Genomic DNA, 17,418 nt, shown 5'->3' on the forward strand with positions numbered 1-17,418 from the left:
CAGAGTCAATCCAGTGGGAAGCAGAGCCGCAGACAGAGGAGGAAACGGAATCCTGGGGACACCGCTGGAAGGCCTGGGGCCAGCACAGCTTAGAGCTAACCCCACCCCCGCTGACTTTTCAGTTAAGCCAACAAATGCTGATTTTTGCTTAAGCCTGTCTTAACTGTTGCTGTCCTCTAACAACCTCCAGCCCGAGAGGCGAGGCCTAGCCGCTGCAGACTTCAACACACGATACTCCGCAGAAGAAACCTTGCCTGGCCTCACAGTGAAGCAGAGACACCTTCTCTCACAGGAGGTAACACCGCCCGATAGACTAGTAGTTACGGGTTTACGCTCTGTCTCCCCTACTACGACATCAAATCCAGGGGATCGGAGTGCGCCTCGTTCCCTTGGCAGCCCTGTGGTCTAACAACAGCACTCGGCATCGATAAACTGGAAAAATGGATGGAAGGCTTTCGAGGAAGGACGAGAACAGAGGGAGAACCATGCGGACGGTAGGGGAAGCACTTTCTTGTGTCGGCTGACCTGCACGCACCCAGAAGGGGCTGCAGAGATTTGGGCAAACGTGAGAGGCCTGGGCTGTCTCTGGTCTCTTGGGCAGGACAAAGCCACAGGGCAGGGTCCAAGCAGGAGCTGGGAGAGGTCCGTCTGCTGGAAGAAAACTGCACTGCAAGTGGGCACGGTGCTCAGCCGGGGGTGGACAGGGGCCATGGGAGGGCCATGGGGTGGGAGCTCTGAAAGCAGCTTCCCGGAGAACTGGAACCCCGGTGAGGCCCACACGGAGGCCCCCTCACTAATTCCTGGCTGCAGCCACCACTACTGCAGTTAAGACCTTCCTTTCTCCACCTCTGTTCTAATTCCCTTCAGTCCCCCTTTGCAGAGCAGCCAGACCACTGGTGTGAGACACTGACTTAAAACTCAGCACAGCCCCCTAGACTAGGCGCGGAACTCCTTCCAACAGGCCACCCTGGCCGGACCCCTATGGTGGCACTGAAGGGCCCGCTGCCCCCTGCACGCCCCGTGCTTCCACTATACGTCTGGTCTTCTGCCCTGAACACACTCTCATCTTCTCTTCCAGGGCCAACACTCATTCAGGTCTGCACGCTGTACCTGGCAGGAAGCTCCCAGTTTTGAGCTGCTCCCTGTGTCCCCAGGGCATGCTCTTGGCTTCTACCCCACCACGGGTCACACTGAGGCTACCTGTCAGGGAGGCTGAGGGACCACGGATCCGGCATCCAAAACAGCTCTGTGCCAGCAGCCAGTGTGCTCCATGAAGCGTCACCCACTAAGTCTTTGAACTAGACTCCTCTGCCGGTCCACACCTGTAACACCAGCTGCTGTGTCCTTGCGCAAACATTTACTAAGCTCTGACTCTGTGCAAGGCCCTACAGGAAAAATGATCAACAGGAAGCCAGGGGCAGAAAACCTCAGGGTCAAATGCCTGATGCAAAGCGATGGGCGTGTCTGCGCACGGGGCCGGGAGCTCGCCAGGGGTGACTTGTCCATCTCCTCGCTCGCCGCATCTACCCCCGGATGAGGAGCCCCAGAGGAGCGTGGCCTCTGTTATGTGGACCGCGGTACCTTCAGAGCCGCACACGCAACAGATGCTGAGCAGGAAGTTGGAGCCGATGAAATGTTGCCAGGACTGGTGAGGTCAGGACCCACCGCGACCCTCACTGACGGATGGTTTGGCGGTCATGACGAACCCCGCCCCACTAACTAAACCGTAGCAACGAGCGTCCGTGGTTCTCCACCAAAGACAGACAGCACCAGTCACACAGATTTAACTCCCACTGGGCTCCAGGAGGGCCGAAGTTTCATGAGCTCAAATCAGCAATGACATTACAGAAGGCCAACTCGAGCGCACCCCACTCCGGTCACGCCGGCGGCCTTGGCCTGTGTTCTTAAGCGGCTCCCATCGAACGGCTTCTGGTTGTGTACCCGGACGAGCAGCCTTGGCTCAGCCAGAAACCCAGGTTTGGGGAATGGACAGGGAACAGAGCAGTGAAGGAAGCTTCTGTGACTTGCCTGAAGTGCAGCCCAGCCCAGCCTGTCACGAGCGAAGGGAAAACTACCACCAGAGATTTCTAGAGACCCAGCCACGTGAAGACCTAAAGTACTAAAATGTTAATCAAATGCCAACTATTTGATCCAGATTCTCTCAACCAGGTGTTTTGTTCCTGTAAAATCAATTCTTTGAATGAGTTTGTGAAAAAGCCGCCCTCCCTGGGGCACTGGCTCAAGACACCCACATAGTAAGGGTTAAGAAAATCAACAATAAAGCAATCTGTGTAAGCAAATGTTCTCCACAGTTATTTGATTATGGAACCCCTCTTTCCTCATCCCTCCCCTGACATGAGGCCTGAGAACTGTATTCTGTGGATGACTGTGGCCAAAACTGGTGTGTGAAGTGGGCTGAGACTCAGAGCACAAGTGGCCTCAAACTAAGACCCCGCCTCTGGGTGGCACGTGGGAGATGCTCTGCCCTCATCCCAGCTCTCCATGGCGCTGCATGCAAGTCCAAGGTTGCATGCTGCTACATCCACACCCCGCCTCACCCTCCTCCGTGTGCCCCTGCGCAGCTCACGCACGCCAGCCCACACCCAGCCGGAGGCCCGGTGTGATCCCAAGTGCCGATCGGGCCCCAGCTGGGAAAGGCCCCCGAACCCCCAGGCAAACAGCAGGGGTGGGGACACGCCAGAATAGGAAAGGAGCGAGCCCCCCTGACATCTGGCCCACAGGGCCTGCTCTCCTGTCCCGCCACCCTCCACCCAACTGTGAGGTAAAGATGCAAAACGGGACAGTCCAGCTATAATCCCTAAGGCCAGGGACTGTCCTGGATCTGGTCTCTGCAGTCCTGGTAATAACATGGATAGGCGAGCCCAGTCGCAGAAAGGCTACAGATTTGGGCTCTTGAGGCACTGGCAGGGGGAGGGGGGCGGCTCAGGTCATGAACCCCGGGGTCCTGGAGTTGAGCCCCGCATCAGGCTCCCTGCTCAGCGGGAAGCCTGCTTCTCCCACTCCCCCTGCTTCTGTTTCCTCTCTGTCTCTCTCTCCCTGTAAAAAAAAAAAAAAAAAAAAAAAGATTCCGGCTCTTGTTTCATACCTCCGCCAGATGTCTGGGATTTCTCCACACGCACCCCCTCACCCATCCTCACGCGGGCCCTGCTCCTGAAGGCACCGCTGACACAATCCCGACTGGCAGGGCACCCCGCTCCACGCAGCGGAGCCTGGGAACCACTGCCCCCGACACACAGCTTGCTACGCGCATGGACTCAATCCTAACACTCACTCAGCAACTGCAACTTTCTGCAACGCCACACACCCCAGTGCCCGCTGTGTGCCAGGCCTCATGCTGGCCTCTCGGGTATAGTGGTGACATGGAGAGACATGTCCCCTGCCTGCCAAGAGCTGCCATTAGTCTCTAGCTGAACGCTGCAACTCGGGAGGAGTGTAAGAGGGACTCAGAGTGCAGAGCAGAGGCTCTGGTCAGGCTGTGGAGAAGGAGTGCGCCCAGGAAGGCTTCTGGAGGGAAGCACCATCCAAGCAAAGGGCGGCAGCAGTTAGCCAGGTGAGCAGAAATGGGGGAGGCTCAGACAGCAGAAAGCCAAGTGAGCTGGAAGAACTCCAAGGTCAAGGTGGTGCCTGCAGGCACCTGCTGCTTTCCGAGCACTTGAACACACCGGCTGACTCCATACCCTTGAGACAGACACAGAACAGACCACCCAGGCCCAGAGCCATAGGAGCAGGGTGCGCCCCTCCCTTCGCTGGATCCGAGGTCTGCATTTACACTGCAAGGTCTACTGGAGAAGCTCCTGGAAAGGGAGCACCACTCAGGCAGGTCTTTTCTTGAGGAAAAGAGTTGAAGATGGCTCCAAAGAAGGCAGGGGTCCCTGATATGCAGGCTCCTTCCCGACCCGAGGGACCGCAGACCATTCTCCCTACAGGGAAGGGAGGGAGAAGTCTCCGGGCAGAAGCAGGGGGCTCCAAGGAGGCGGGCCCTTCTCCTAAAGCAGAACTGAGCCGGGGCCCCGGGACATAAGAGAAAATCCTCAGATGCCCTGGGTACAGGTGTGGGAAGGCCCGAAAAGGCCTCACCTGAAAGGAACGTCCATAATCTGCTGTATGCCGTCTGTGTTAGGGGGAGGGCCCATAAAATACCTCTTCAAATAGTGATAAAGAACCTTAAAAGGAGGACGAGAGTTTTAAACAGTCCCACACTTGAGAGAATTGAAACACTAAGCTTTCCAGACCACCCCTGTAAGTATGCCAGGGACCAAGACTCAGGGATTTGTGTCTTGTTTGTGCTGAGACTGATAGACAAAATCCTAAAACGCAAAGGACATGTGTGTCTATCTCCCAGGCAGCAAGCATGGGGAAAGGAAAGGGCACTGCAAGGATGTTTCACACAGAAGCCAGCGTAGAAGAACCTCTCGGGGGCACCGGGGGTGATGGCAGCTGCCCAGATGTGAGGTCAGGAGATGGAGTGTCTGCTGCCCGCTACAGGCAAGGGAAGGGGAGCAAAGAACTGGCCTGGACCCCAGAGGGGGCCCTGGGATAGAAGAGAATGCTTCTCCACCTCCAGGATAACAGAGGTCTCGGGATCCCAGCTCCAGACTCCTCCCAGCCTGTGTGTGTGACTGACAGCAAAGACATTCCCCAGCTGGTTTTCCCCAAACTGTGGGTGGTTTCGTATGTGGGCCGGAAGGCGGCGCGTGTGTATTTACGGGTCGGGCAGGCACTCCACGCTTTGTTCACCCATCACCCTGACTCTTGGCAATCACTTTTGGGTAGAGGTCGTACCGGTGTCCTTACTTTAAGGGAAAGGAAACAGGAGACTCAGAGGTTGAGTGACTCGTCCAAGGTGGGGCCAGGTCTCTAACTGCATCTGGGCTACCCTGCCATCCAGGTGCAAGGGCCAGAGGGAGAAAATAGGACTCTGGTTTGCTTCCTTCCCTATTTTCTGCCCAGCTGGGCCTTGGAGCTACGACACAGGCGTTCTTTTCTTCTGAGAAGTAACATCGGGAAGAAAGCAGCTGTCAGTTATCGTTCCAGGAAAGCACAAAGGAAACTAGAGGGTGAACAATGAGTTTTGGAGTAGGCCTGAAGCTTTCAAGTCATGTGACCCTCTGCCTCAGAGAAGGGTGCCATCAGGCCAACAGCAGATCCTTAGGATTGTCAGGGACAGAACGAAGACACATCCAGAGATATGGACGTTCTATGGTGAAACAAGACGTGTCGTCTCCATCTTTCAAAGGCTTAACCACACAGTGCCCTGCAGAACATACGCAGAATCTAGGCTGAACACACACACACGTTCTGTCCACGCTGTGGAAGCAGAAGTGCACAGGACCACGGGCAGGCCCTGCAACAAGCCCGGACACCCCCAGCGGCTGCCCCCAACCTTCGTCTCCAAGGACTGTCCGTTAAACCAAACAGAAGAAACTATGGAGGCCCAGGAAAACACACAGAGAGGCAAATCTGGGATATCTTCCCCTCCTAAATGATGTCTCAAACACCTGCCAGGAAGCGGCCCCCATCTGGAAAGCCACTTGGAATTCTTGACCAAAATGTCAGCAAAGTACTTGTGTAAAATGAGCTTTAATCCTGGGCTGATGTGTCTTAATCTTCTTATCTGTGCAAAAAATATGGAACGCATCTTGGCAACACAACCAGCAGTCTGTTAAGACATGACAACTCCTTTAATCCTACAACACTCCCTATCTCAACCCATCAAGTCATTTCTTTTCTTGGGAATTATTATAAACAGTTCTGAGCAGCAACATAAAGGTGAATTTGTCACTGATGTGTCAGCTGTATTTGCACACTAATTCTCTAGTAAAGAATGGAAGTGAGCTCAAACATGCTGTTGCTAGGTGATGCCTCTCTTGATCTTAGTGTCCTGAAGGCTCAGTGGCCACCCAGGCCAGCTAGCAGAGGGCGGTGGGTCCCTTAATTCCTTTTTCGGTACTTGAGTATGTTTTTCCCCAGGCAACTCTACAGTGGTCTCAGGGAGATTATAGGGGGCCGTTTTGGAGATGATGGTATCTTTTATTTTATGCACTTCTTTCTGGAATGCTCTTTGTCGTGCCACTACCTTCATCTCCTGAAATCCAAGCCACTTTTCAATGCTCTAACTGCTGCGTCCCTATACCTCAGACAACATCAGGAGCAATAAGCGAGTCACATTTGCTGAACAGTCTTTACTAGACCTAAAGGTATGTGCTTGGGACACCCAGTCTCATTTAACATGATCACATTCCTGTGACATACATGTTATTTATCATCTCTTATCTGTAAATCATGAAATGAGATGGAGAGGCCTCGGACAGACAGTGCTTTGCCTTGAAGTCACAAAGCTGGTAAGCGGCAGAGCTGGAACCAGGAGCCTAAGTCTGACTTCCAAGCTGGTGGTGCCTCAGGTCCCCTGAGGTCCCACTGAAGGCCAAGCCCCATTCTGCCTTCTTTCCTTCTACACAAACCGGCCCTACAGTCAAACCATCCAATCCCTGCCCCACCCTCCACTCGCCCAGACTGTAAGCGGCTGTGACAGAACCTGTGCTCTGGGCACTCTTGTGCCTTGAATCCAAGAGAAACCCCACAAACGTGTTAAATAAGCCCTACAAAGTCAGCAATTTCACCTGAAAGAAAGAAGTTCAGAGAACCAGCTTTGCAGCAGTTTTCTGTTTTGACACTAGGTGGCCCGACATGGGCAGAGCCAAGAGGTGAAATCAAAGGGGCTGAAGCCTGGGGGAAAGCTCCAGGGAAGACACCAGAAATCCCCCCACAGGAAGCAAATCCCAGGACCACAGAACTTCTGCTGAGGCAGCAGACCAAAACTGATGACACGTAGGCTCTGGTTTTTGTGGGCATTCAAATAGGTCTCAAGCACTTACGGCTGGGATCCTAGGCGACCCAAAAGACCTTCCCTGTTTCCCAACAGTCCAAGAGGGAAGGTGCCACACCCTGGGCAGTTCTAGGGAGGCTTAACTGAAATGATGCAGACAAAATGTTTGGAAGTGGCCAGTGCGCAGCAGGAACACCACCTGGGCATTATGCTCATTATTATAATTTCACCCAGAAGACTGCAAGAACACTGATGCCGACTAAAAGCACCAGTCTTGGATTCAAGGACTGTCTCCAACTCCTAGGTCCCCAACACTGATAAATGCCTCAAAATCTGGCCCCGTCTCAAAGCTGCCCAGATGCTGGGACAACTCACATGCTCATTCGCTCAGAATCCCTCAAGTCTGAGCTGATGGAAAGCCGACCAGATAAGCCCAGCTTGCAGCCGCACGATTTACTGAGCACCTACCACATGCCAGGCACTGTGTCTGGCACTGGAGACAGGATGGAAGAGAGAGATAGATGCTATAAGGAAGATAAAGCAGGGTAGCAGGAAGAGCATGGGGAGGAGGGCACTGTAGGGTGCACGGCTGGGTATGGCCGCCCTAAGGTGTCATCTGAACCTTGGACATAACGGGGTAAGGCAGGTGAAGGCAGAGTATAGTGTGTAGAGAGAATCTCAGGTACGAAAGGCCTACGGACAGAAAGAACCTAGAGGCTAACATGGGGGAAAGTAGGAGGTGAGGTTGGGGAGGGGGCCACGGTGAGGAGTCCGGATTTATCCAGTTTAAAGGGAAGCCAGAGGAGTCACGATAGGACCTGGTTTATATTTTTAAAGGGTCACACCGTCAGTGAGTGGTCCTCATGCAATTCTTCCCATTTTTGTGTGAGGAAGGTTTTGTGTAAAATTTTGGGGAAGGGGCGCATGGGTGGCTCAGTGGGTTAAAGCCTCGGCCTTCGGCTCAGGTCATGATCTCAGGGTCCTGGGATCGAGCCCCGCATTGGGCTCTCTGCTCAGCAGGGAGCCTGCCCCTCCACCCCGCCTGCCTCTCTGCCTACTTGTGATCTCTGCCTGTCAAATAAATAAATAAAATCTTAAAAAAAAATTCTGGGGAAGACCTCCCTGGGGCTGCTGGGGAAGACAGGTCTCACAGAAGCAGCACATGTGAGGGGACCACTTAAAAGCCTTCAGGAGTCATCCAGGTGACAAGTGGTGGTGATAATGGCAGCCTGGGCTAGTCCCAGGCCATGGAGCTGGGCAAAGTGGGTATTTGGGCAGATTCTGGTGACTGAGCCTGCTGCAGCCCCAGCTGTGCGAAGACTGAGAGGATCTTAATGTGGTGGGGGAAGTCCCTCTTGTTCTCTCAGGGGCAGACGTGGTCAGCTAAATCAAGTCCCACTCGTCTGGCAATAAGAGACCATAACGGGGGGGACCTCCAATGGTGCTAATGACTGACTGATCCAGGCCCTGGACTCTCAGACCCCCAGCGGCCACCACCATCAATGCTACATCATTTCCCTTCTGTGCAAAGAGTAGCCTGTTCCCCCCACTCCCAACCTGAGAAAGCCAAACTCTCAAGAACCGTGCGCCCCACTCCTGCTCTGCTATTACAAATGTGACACAGGCATTCATTCTGGGTCAGCAAATTCCCGAGATTCTGTGCGGCAAACCTGGGGGAGTTTAGCTAAAGCAAGAGCACTTTAAACTTACTGTACAAAGCAAGGCCTGCCTTCTAAACATGCACACGGAGGAACTACTACTGTCTCTGCAAATACCTATTTCTTTTTGAAAGTGACAGCCAAGGACAGGGCCCTGCACGGATAAGTTTTCCGAGAGAGAACGAGTGCTCGTGAAGTCAATGCTACTGATCCACTAGAAAGGACGAGCATGGGCTGGAAGCTGCTGGGAGCAGGTGCACTGCACCAGCTGACTCGCCCTGCTTATGTGGCCTTTGGCTTCAGTCTCTGTGACATAGAATGGCCTAGATCCAGAGCTTCTCTGGAGGTCCTTCTGTTGAACCCGAGACAGTGCTGAAGGTCATGGAAAACACTGTTCCTCCATCACAGGGATATGGAGTCCACAATGCCTCTGTATCTGCCGAAAGGCCACAGTGGAAACGGAGGCTGGGAGGGTGAGCCCTAAATTCCAGTTGGCGAATAATCTATTCCTGGACAGTTTTACTTAATCTCATAACCCAGTGCTTCTCCCCCAGGGGTGACTTTGCCCCTTGGGGACACTATGCAGTGTCTAGAGACATTTTTGGTTATCACGATGTGGGGGAACTGCTAATGGCATCTAGTGGATGGAGACTAGAGACGCTGGTCAACACCCTATAGCGCACAGGAGGGTCCCCAAACCACCCCCAAATGTTAACGATGCTGCAGGTGAGAAACTCCACATTGATTACTTGGAAAAAGATGGAGTCAGAGCCTTACTCACATTATACACCAAAGTAAGTTCCCAGTGGGTCAGACAGTACACACTGTGGTGACCCCCTAGCTTCTGGGAGTCGCCTTTTCTCTCCCTCCCCATACTTTGCATATTTAAGTGCGTGCAACATCCTCGGACCGCAGTAGGTCGAATGATTAGGGACTGGAGTCTCTTGGGGGTCAACGGGCTCCCTGAAGCCAGGGGTTCTTAAATTCAGGCAATTTTGCCCGGGAGCGCACATCTGGCAATGTCTGAAGACATTTTTCCGTGTCATGACTCGGGGGGCGGGGTGCCACTGGTATCTTGTGGGTAGAGGCCAGGTCCGCCCCCGCCAGCCCCCATGTCAGGAACACTGAGGTGGAGAAACACAATCCAAAAGGAGGTTTTTCTCCATCCAGACCTCTAATCCAAGAGCAACATCCACTAGTAACTGAGAGCACGTCCGCACGTGCCAGTGGGTCAGTTACCCGACAAACATTCTCTGGGAACAATGACCCTCAGACTTGATCGGCGTCATCCCCAGCCTACAGATGCAGGAACAGAGATCAGACATCCTGCCCAAGATCCTGGGCAAGTACGTGGCAGAGGTAAGATGCAAATCAAGGACAGGCAATCCAGGTATTTCCAACTGTGCCACGAGCAAGTCACTCGGGGCCTGCCAGTCAGTCCCAAGTTAAAACTGCCCTGGGCTGGAGAGATGGGGCCGAAACCCGCACCGGGCTCACGACAGGCCCCGCTCAGGCTCTTTACAATGGGGTTGCGCGATCACATGCCAGCAGTTCTCAAACTGCTTGGTCTCAAGACAGCTTTCCACGCTTGTAAATTATTGAGACTCTCTATGAGCTTTTTTAACTGTTGGCGACAGCTGTTGATTATTCCCAGGTTAGAAATTAAAGCGAAAAAAATACCAAAACGTTAACTTCTTTAGGATAATGATAGTAAGGGCTTAGCTAAACAATAAATTTTATGAAAAGTAATTCTTAAAACAAAAAAGTTAGTGAGAAAATTGGCATTGTCTTGCATTTTGACAAATCTCTTCAATGTCTGCCTTAAGAGAAGGCGGCGAGAGTCCCTTACCTGCTTCTGCAGTCCGTCTGCTGCTGTAGGACGCTGTTAGCGCCTTCGGGTAAAACTTCACTGTCTGCTCACAAGAGAATGGGAGTGAAAAGGGCAAACAATGTCTTTGTATTGTTATGAAAACAGTTTTAGACCTGCAGTCTCCTTGAAAGGTCTTGGGGACTCCCAGGGGCCCCCAGACCATCTTGGAGACGCGTTGCCATATGCTGCTCTCTGAGTGCTAACAGTCGGGGGATAGTGAATCCCGAATTCATTACAGACCGTCAAGAGCTTTACGCTGAGGGTCTCTGCTTATGTGCAGATACAGCTGCATCTAAGAGGCAGTACAATAGGGCTGAAACCCCAATGCCAACCAAGGTCAGGCAGGCACGGGAAAAGAAGGAAGTGGGCCAGATCCCAAACTACTTGGTGGGGACTGTGGTGTCCTGGGGGGCACACAAACGATCTTTTTATTCTGAGCATTCCAAGACTTTTTCTTTATTTGCAGACACATCTTACATATCTGCGATCAGTGCATCTACGATTTTCATCTAATGTTCTCTCCTCTGCATGTCACGTGTTTGCTGTACCTTCGACATTAAAATTTGGGGCACACAGTATTATCTTAAGGGCGGCAGCTGCTCCTCCGTCCTGGCGACCTGCTACTGCACAAGAGCCCTGGAACAGCCTGGTTCCTGCTTTTCAAGAGAAATGAGAAACCTAGACTATTTCCCCCCCTTGAAATCTCAAAACTCTTAAATGTTGGTTCCTAATTAAAAACAAACCAAAGTTCCTAAACGGGCCAAATTAAACACATCTGCTTGCCCCTGAAGCAAGTTTGCAACTTCTGCCTGTGGTTTTTGACTCTGGCTTCGTGTTGTAAAACATCTGCGGAGCTTTTTAAAACTACCGACACTCTGGACCTCCTGCCACCGTCACTGATGGGGTGGCCCACGCATCACTTTTTAGTTTCCTCCAGAGGCTTCTTGAACAAGTATGGGATGCACTCAGGGCTAAGACTCACGGCAAGTACTGGGCAACAGCACCGAGTGTCAAGATTGTCAAGGATGAAGCCAATTGTGGACAGCCAGGGGGCTCTTCTCTGAGGCCCTAGCTCTATGGTTTTCTCCCAAGTAGCACAAAGCCACACCGACCACGAGCAAGACTCCACGGGACCGGGAAGGGTACCGTGCACAGGCGGCAAAAACAAATCCCTTTCAAACAAAACAAAGAACTCCTGCTGCCACCTCCATCAGCTCCACGAGATCCTGAGCCGGTAACGGTGAGAACCCACCTACCTCTGGACTGCTTCAAAGTACCATGGAGAGCTACCAAGGCAGGGCCAAGTTAACACCGGCCACCTCTGCGGCCTGTCTCAGGGTTTTCGCAACAGAAGAAAGGCCCTTCTCAGACGCCCCAGATGGTCCTCACCTTCCACTCTACCCCGGCCCATTCTCCGTGCCTGAACGCAGTAACTAGGCCGAACTGAACTGGTACCAAAAATGCCCCCTTTGCCACTCCCACACACTGCCACTCTTCCAAATGCCATCTGAGCGCGCCTGCTCTAACCTCCCTTCGTTCCTTTTGCTTCCACTCGCTCTAACTCTCCCAGAGTATAAACAAACCAGACCCCGACTAGCCTGACACCCAATGAATGTGCGACATAACAGGACTGCTGGGGTCATCCCACTTCTCAGTTAAGTGAGAGGCAGGCTGAAGACACGGTTCAAAAGTTTTGCAGAACTTTAACCTTTTTGGTCTATATAAATTTTCTTCAAAATTTAATTTTCTTCAAAATGTATAAAGATTCTGCAGCCTCAGAGGTAGCATGACACCACCCAGCTACCACCAGCGCCACATGCTACAGACGGAAGGGGCACCACACAGTCACACATACACACTCTGATCTCAGAACAAATCCCAGTTAATGTTCATCATAACTTCACGACAAGTTTTAAAGCAGTTGTCTCTCACTCATCCTAAAAGTTAAGTTTATGGCAGGAGACGGTGAGAATTTAGTGATCTGAGGATTCCGACCAGTTCACTTGTAGCTCATTCTCTCAGGCGTTAAGTTTTAAGTCATCAAGTAAGGTGAAAACTGAGAAAAGCCAAGCCACCCGTGAAAATCTCTAGAGTGACATTTGGTCAGGCTAGATCAGACATTTTCAACTGCGGGCCGCTTTGTACCCACCCCCCAACCAGGACATGGGCAACGTTTGCACACATTCTTGGTTGTCATGATGCGGGGAGGGAGGAGGGTGCTGTTGGCATCTAGCGGGAAGAGATCAGAGAAGCTCATCAACATCCTACAAGGCACGGGGCATTGCACGTGCCGAAGAATTAGCCGGCCACAGATGTCTATGGTGTTGAAGCTGAGAACCCTGGGCAGGGGATCATGCGGAAGGCAAGACAGAACCCAGCAGGGCTGACAGCTCAGCTCCAGCTGGGGTCCCATCACGGCGCACCCCAGGGCCAGCCTCCCTAGGCACACTCATTCCTTGCTCTCTTTCTCTCTCTCTCCTGAAGACTTCACGCCAAACCATTCCACAGGATGAGTCCTCTGTAGTAAAAAAAACAGCTACCATTTACTGTTTATTACTGTGTGTGCAGATAGGTATTAAATAATTCATATGCATTGATTCACCCAATGCTCACAGCAGCCATGAAATACCCACGATTATCATGATTCCCATCTGGTGAGGAAACCGAGGTTCAAAGTGGTTAAGAAATTTGCTCAAAGTCACCCAGGGAGTACACGGCAGAGTCTAAACACAAACCCAGCTCTCAGCAAGGCAAAGCTTGTGCCATGCCATTGCGTCACACCAGCGGGTCTTACCCCAGGTGTGGCTCTCCTCACCCCTGCCCCAGGACATTCTGCAACGCCTGAGGACATTGTTAGTGGTAGCGACCGCTGGGGTAGGGGTGCGGGGAGGGTGCGCGCTACTGGCGTACAGGGTAGGGTTAGGGACAGTGCGATGCTGCTAACACCCTACGACGCATAGGACAGCGCTCACAACAGAATTATCTGGCTCCAAATGTTAGTAGGGCCAAAGGTAAGAACGCTGCTTTATACCATGTCCACAGGCCAGCAAGGATGCGGATGTATGTGCTATCTTTAAACACTGGGATCTGGAATCCAAGATATTCTATAGGTTAAATACACTTTACTCACCCTCTGCCCATTCTTTACCTTTTAAAGACACAAAACTCAGCATTCAAATCCTGACATCCATCTATGATGCAGCGTAACTTCGGGGATAGAATGATTAATGTGTTTGGGATAGATCAACAGCAAAATGCCAAGCAGAAGAGAGTATCCCTGGGCACAAGTGTAAAACACATACACAGACCCACACACGCACACTTTCTCTCTGTCTCCTAGAGGAGAAGCATTCCAACTGGACTTTAAAAGTCAGACTATAGGAGTACCAAGAAAGGGCTGTGGGAGTTGCTGTCACCATCCCTGAAGAGATCACCATGGCAACGAAGGCCAACAAGATGCTGTATTAAATACACAGTTGGAAACGTTTCTTTCCGAACAAGCACAGCACACCTAATCTGCACCACTCAAGCCTGTGGTTCTCAACCCTGGCTGCACACCGGACTCACCCATGCTGCTTTCTCTCTGTACAGACGCTCAGGGCCCACTCGACATCTCGCAGAATTGGAATGGGTGGGGTGTGGGGATTGAGCCCTTGTGGTTTTAAGAAAGCTCGCCCGGTGACTCTGATGCCCCAGCCCAGGCGCATGGGTAGCAATGGCCCAGGAAAGAGCGACAGAAGGGTTGGGTGTGAAGATGGACCAGCTTGGAAGAGCACTCTGGAAAAATGGAAGCTAAGAGCGCATTTGAGTGGAGCTCAAACAGCAGGAGGAAAAACACACACAGGGGGCAGTCCCTAAAACTTCAAAGTGCATAGGCAAGAAAGGCCTCGTTTACACAGCAGATAATACATTAAACATCTCAGCAGGCTGTACAAGCCAAAAAGCCACTAAGATTTATATCCTGAGGACAACTACGCCAGGACTAGTGTCAGACACAAAGTACTGAGTGAGGGTAGCATTTAATAGGCAAAAACTTTAAATATAAAGCATTCTATTCCTCTGTTTTATACTTACTGTTCAATTAAGCAATCAAAAGCTCACGTGTTAGCCCACATACTAGAAATGGTATCCATGGAAAAAGGAATCCACAATTTCCCCTTTGTGCTCAAAAGTACACCTTACAATATGGGTCCTCAGTGATGAATTCATTCATTTATTCAACAAACATCTCTTGGATACCTACTTTGTGCCAGGCACTGTTCTAGATGTAGGAAATCCATCTTGATCATGACAGAAATCCTTGCCCTTACGGAGCTTATATTCTAGAGCTTATATTCGGGTAGTCAAACAAACAAGTAAACTTCATATGTCAGAGATTGCTATGTGCTGGGGAGTAAAATAAAGTGGTATACAGGAGATAGGAAATGTGGATCCAATTTAAAATAGGCAGCCAGAGAAGTTCTCCGTAATATTTGAGTAAAAACCTGAAGGAGGTAAAAGAGTGAGCCATAGGGGCATCTAGGGGAAGACTGGTTCAGGCAGGGGAACTGGAAGGTCCAAAGGCATAAAGGCAGTGAGTGTAGAGTCCATTCAAGGGACACTGAGGAAACCAGAGTGGTTCAAGCAGAGCGAGTGCGATGGGAGGAAAGGGAGGTATAATGGGGCCACTCTAGCTTCTGGGCTGAGCCGTTAGATGGGTAAAGTTGGAAGGGAGGCCCAAGTGGTGAAAAGCAGCGCTGGTGGTGAGAAGTGGTCACCTTCTGGAAATATTTTAGATAGACTGACAGGATTTGCTGCGGCATATGAGAGGAATGAAGAGGTGACTTCAAGGTTTTTGGCCTGGGCAATTAAAGGAAGGACTTGCTATTTACTACAAATAGAAGGAAGACTGTGGAGTGGGCAGGTGTTGGGGGTAAAGATAGGGATTTTGTTCGATGAGACACTTACATGCAGATGTCGACTACGATGTTGGATATGTTGAGTCTTGAGTTTGCGAAAATCAATAATGAGAAAAACCTCACTAAAGCAAACTTGAGGGGGGTAAAAGGGAGGCCAAAAGGGGTTGCCTTACCATGCAAAAGAAATCAGGGGAGAACGGTCAGTTACACCCCCCAACAGAAGAAACATCAAAAGGAAAGAAATGTCAATTACAGGCCCTGACAGAGGAGGTACCCTGAGTCTTCTATAGGAAACCATCCACCCCTGTAACTCAGTCAATGAGAAACTGTCATCACCCCGAACTGCTGCTTTTCTCTGAAAGACTTCCGGTTCAAACAAGTGCTCACAACTTTCCCCTTCTCCCTAAAATCCTGTTCCTGTCCTTTAGCGCGAGACTCTCCTATGGCTCTGTCCGTGCTTGCTTGTCTTACCCTGCCATTCTCTGCTACCCCTGAACAAGCCCACCTTGCTAGTAAAATCTCTGACAATATTATTGTTAAGATCGACAAGTTCAAGAAACGGAATGGGCCAAACCTATAAATACATACAGCATGTCATACTGATTCCCCTGTCTCCACTCCTTCTCCTACCTTTAACTGGATCTTATGAACAGGGATGCCTCAGTCCTCTGTGGGCTCCTCCCTCTTGTAGAAGAGTTACAGCGCAAGGTGGCAGGGGGTGTGGGGGCGTGTATGGGGGGGGGGCTGGGCTCTGAGGCCAGACTTCCTGATTCACACATTCCTGCCGCTCACAAGCTCTGTGACCTGCCTCGGACAGTAACTTCAGCACTCTAACTCGGTTTCCTAACCAAGAGGACCAGCTGACAGTACCTACTTCACGGATCTTTTTTAAGTGAGGAGTATTTCAAGACGACAGGATTCAGGCTTTGAAAGGTGCAGGGTACCACCCCCAAACGCTCCGCCAGGGTGGGCAGTTAACTCTTTCATCCATGCATTCTTACAGGTCAGTATGGAAACCTCGGGACACCCTCCGGTAGCAGGGAGCAAGGTATGGGGGAAGAGGGCCAGGCAGGTAGACAGCTTGCCAGAACTACAGTTGTGCACCTAGAAACGGAGGGAGCTAAAAATAGGCCGCGGAAGTCCTCAGGCTGCTGCGATACCGACACCACTATTGATTCGAGCAGACACCAGCTTATGGAGTGCTTTCTCGAGAGGTTTTGGAACCGTAACCTTGTCAAAAACGCTCGGGAGGGACGTCAGCGCTCCAGAGAGGAAGGAATTCGCACAGTCTCTCTCTCTCTCTCCCCCTCTCTGGAAATGCCGCGAAAAAGGGCCAAAAAGCAGCCGCGGCTTTCAGGGCTCCACATCCTGTGGCCAGGCCTAAATGCAGGGAGCCGAGGCGCGACTCTCAAGTCGCCACTAAGGATCTGGGGGAACTGGCGGGAACTGGGGGCCGAGTTCGGGGAGGGGGTGGGGAACAGATCAGGTGTCCTCCATCCTGGGCATGGAGCGGGCCCGCGTAGGATGAGAAGCCCACCGGATTCGGAGATGGGCTTCCTCGGCGCCAGGCCGGGGAAAGGGACAAGCCGGTCCCCGGGAACGAGGGGGCGCGGGAGGGAGCGTGGCGCGCTGGGCGACGACCAGGCCCAGAGGTCTATTTACATCTGAGGCCAAGGCGCTGAGGCCGCGCCTACCGCCCCCTTCGGGCCCCGACCTGGCCCGGGGAGCAGAAGGGTCTCAGAGCTATGGCTCCAGCGGCCTCTCAAAGCCCTCTGGCCGGACGGTGGCAGGGCCGAGGCTGCCGGGAGTGATGGGCCGGGCCGGTGAGCCCGGCCTGAGGGGAAGCAGTGGGGGGCGGCTGTGGGGCCCGCTGGGCCGCTGTCCCGGAGCACACAGCCCCCCGCACTCCGGGGTGCTCAACCGTCGGGCTTATGGCCCCTCGGCCTCCCGCCGCCCGTTCCCTGGCCGCCAGCTGGCCCCCGACGGCGCCTCCCCTACCTTCGTTCGCCAGGTCCGCCATTTTACTTCCTTAAGCCCTCCCACAAGGCCCCGCGCCGGCCCGGGCTCGTCTGCTTTCTGCCAGAAACTCCCGCGCGTGCGCACTTCGGCGATCTGACTCCGACCGAAGCCAGCAGCTCGCGCCTG

The 17,418-nt window shown here is 52.4% G+C and overlaps 1 protein-coding gene across 7 annotated transcripts in view; it reads right to left on the reverse strand.

Annotated features, from left to right (window-relative positions):
* RANBP3 (RAN binding protein 3) overlaps window positions 1-17,386 on the reverse strand; it is a 51,906-nt gene extending 34,520 nt beyond the window's left edge. For 6 of the 7 annotated variants that reach the window (XM_032883725.1, XM_032883721.1, XM_032883720.1 and 3 more), the window contains exon 1: window positions 17,272-17,386. In XM_032883725.1, the coding sequence (XP_032739616.1) occupies window positions 17,272-17,293 (22 nt within the window). In that variant the 5' untranslated portion in view covers window positions 17,294-17,386. The remainder of the gene's footprint in view (window positions 1-17,271) is intronic. The other variant, XM_032883723.1, reaches the window with a different exon arrangement.
* Window positions 17,387-17,418: the final 32 nt, after the last annotated feature.

The sequence above is a fragment of the Lontra canadensis genome, unplaced genomic scaffold (assembly GCF_010015895.1).
Source record: "Lontra canadensis isolate GAN:19392208 unplaced genomic scaffold, GSC_riverotter_1.0 scaffold88, whole genome shotgun sequence".
Lineage (NCBI taxonomy): Eukaryota > Metazoa > Chordata > Mammalia > Carnivora > Mustelidae > Lontra > Lontra canadensis.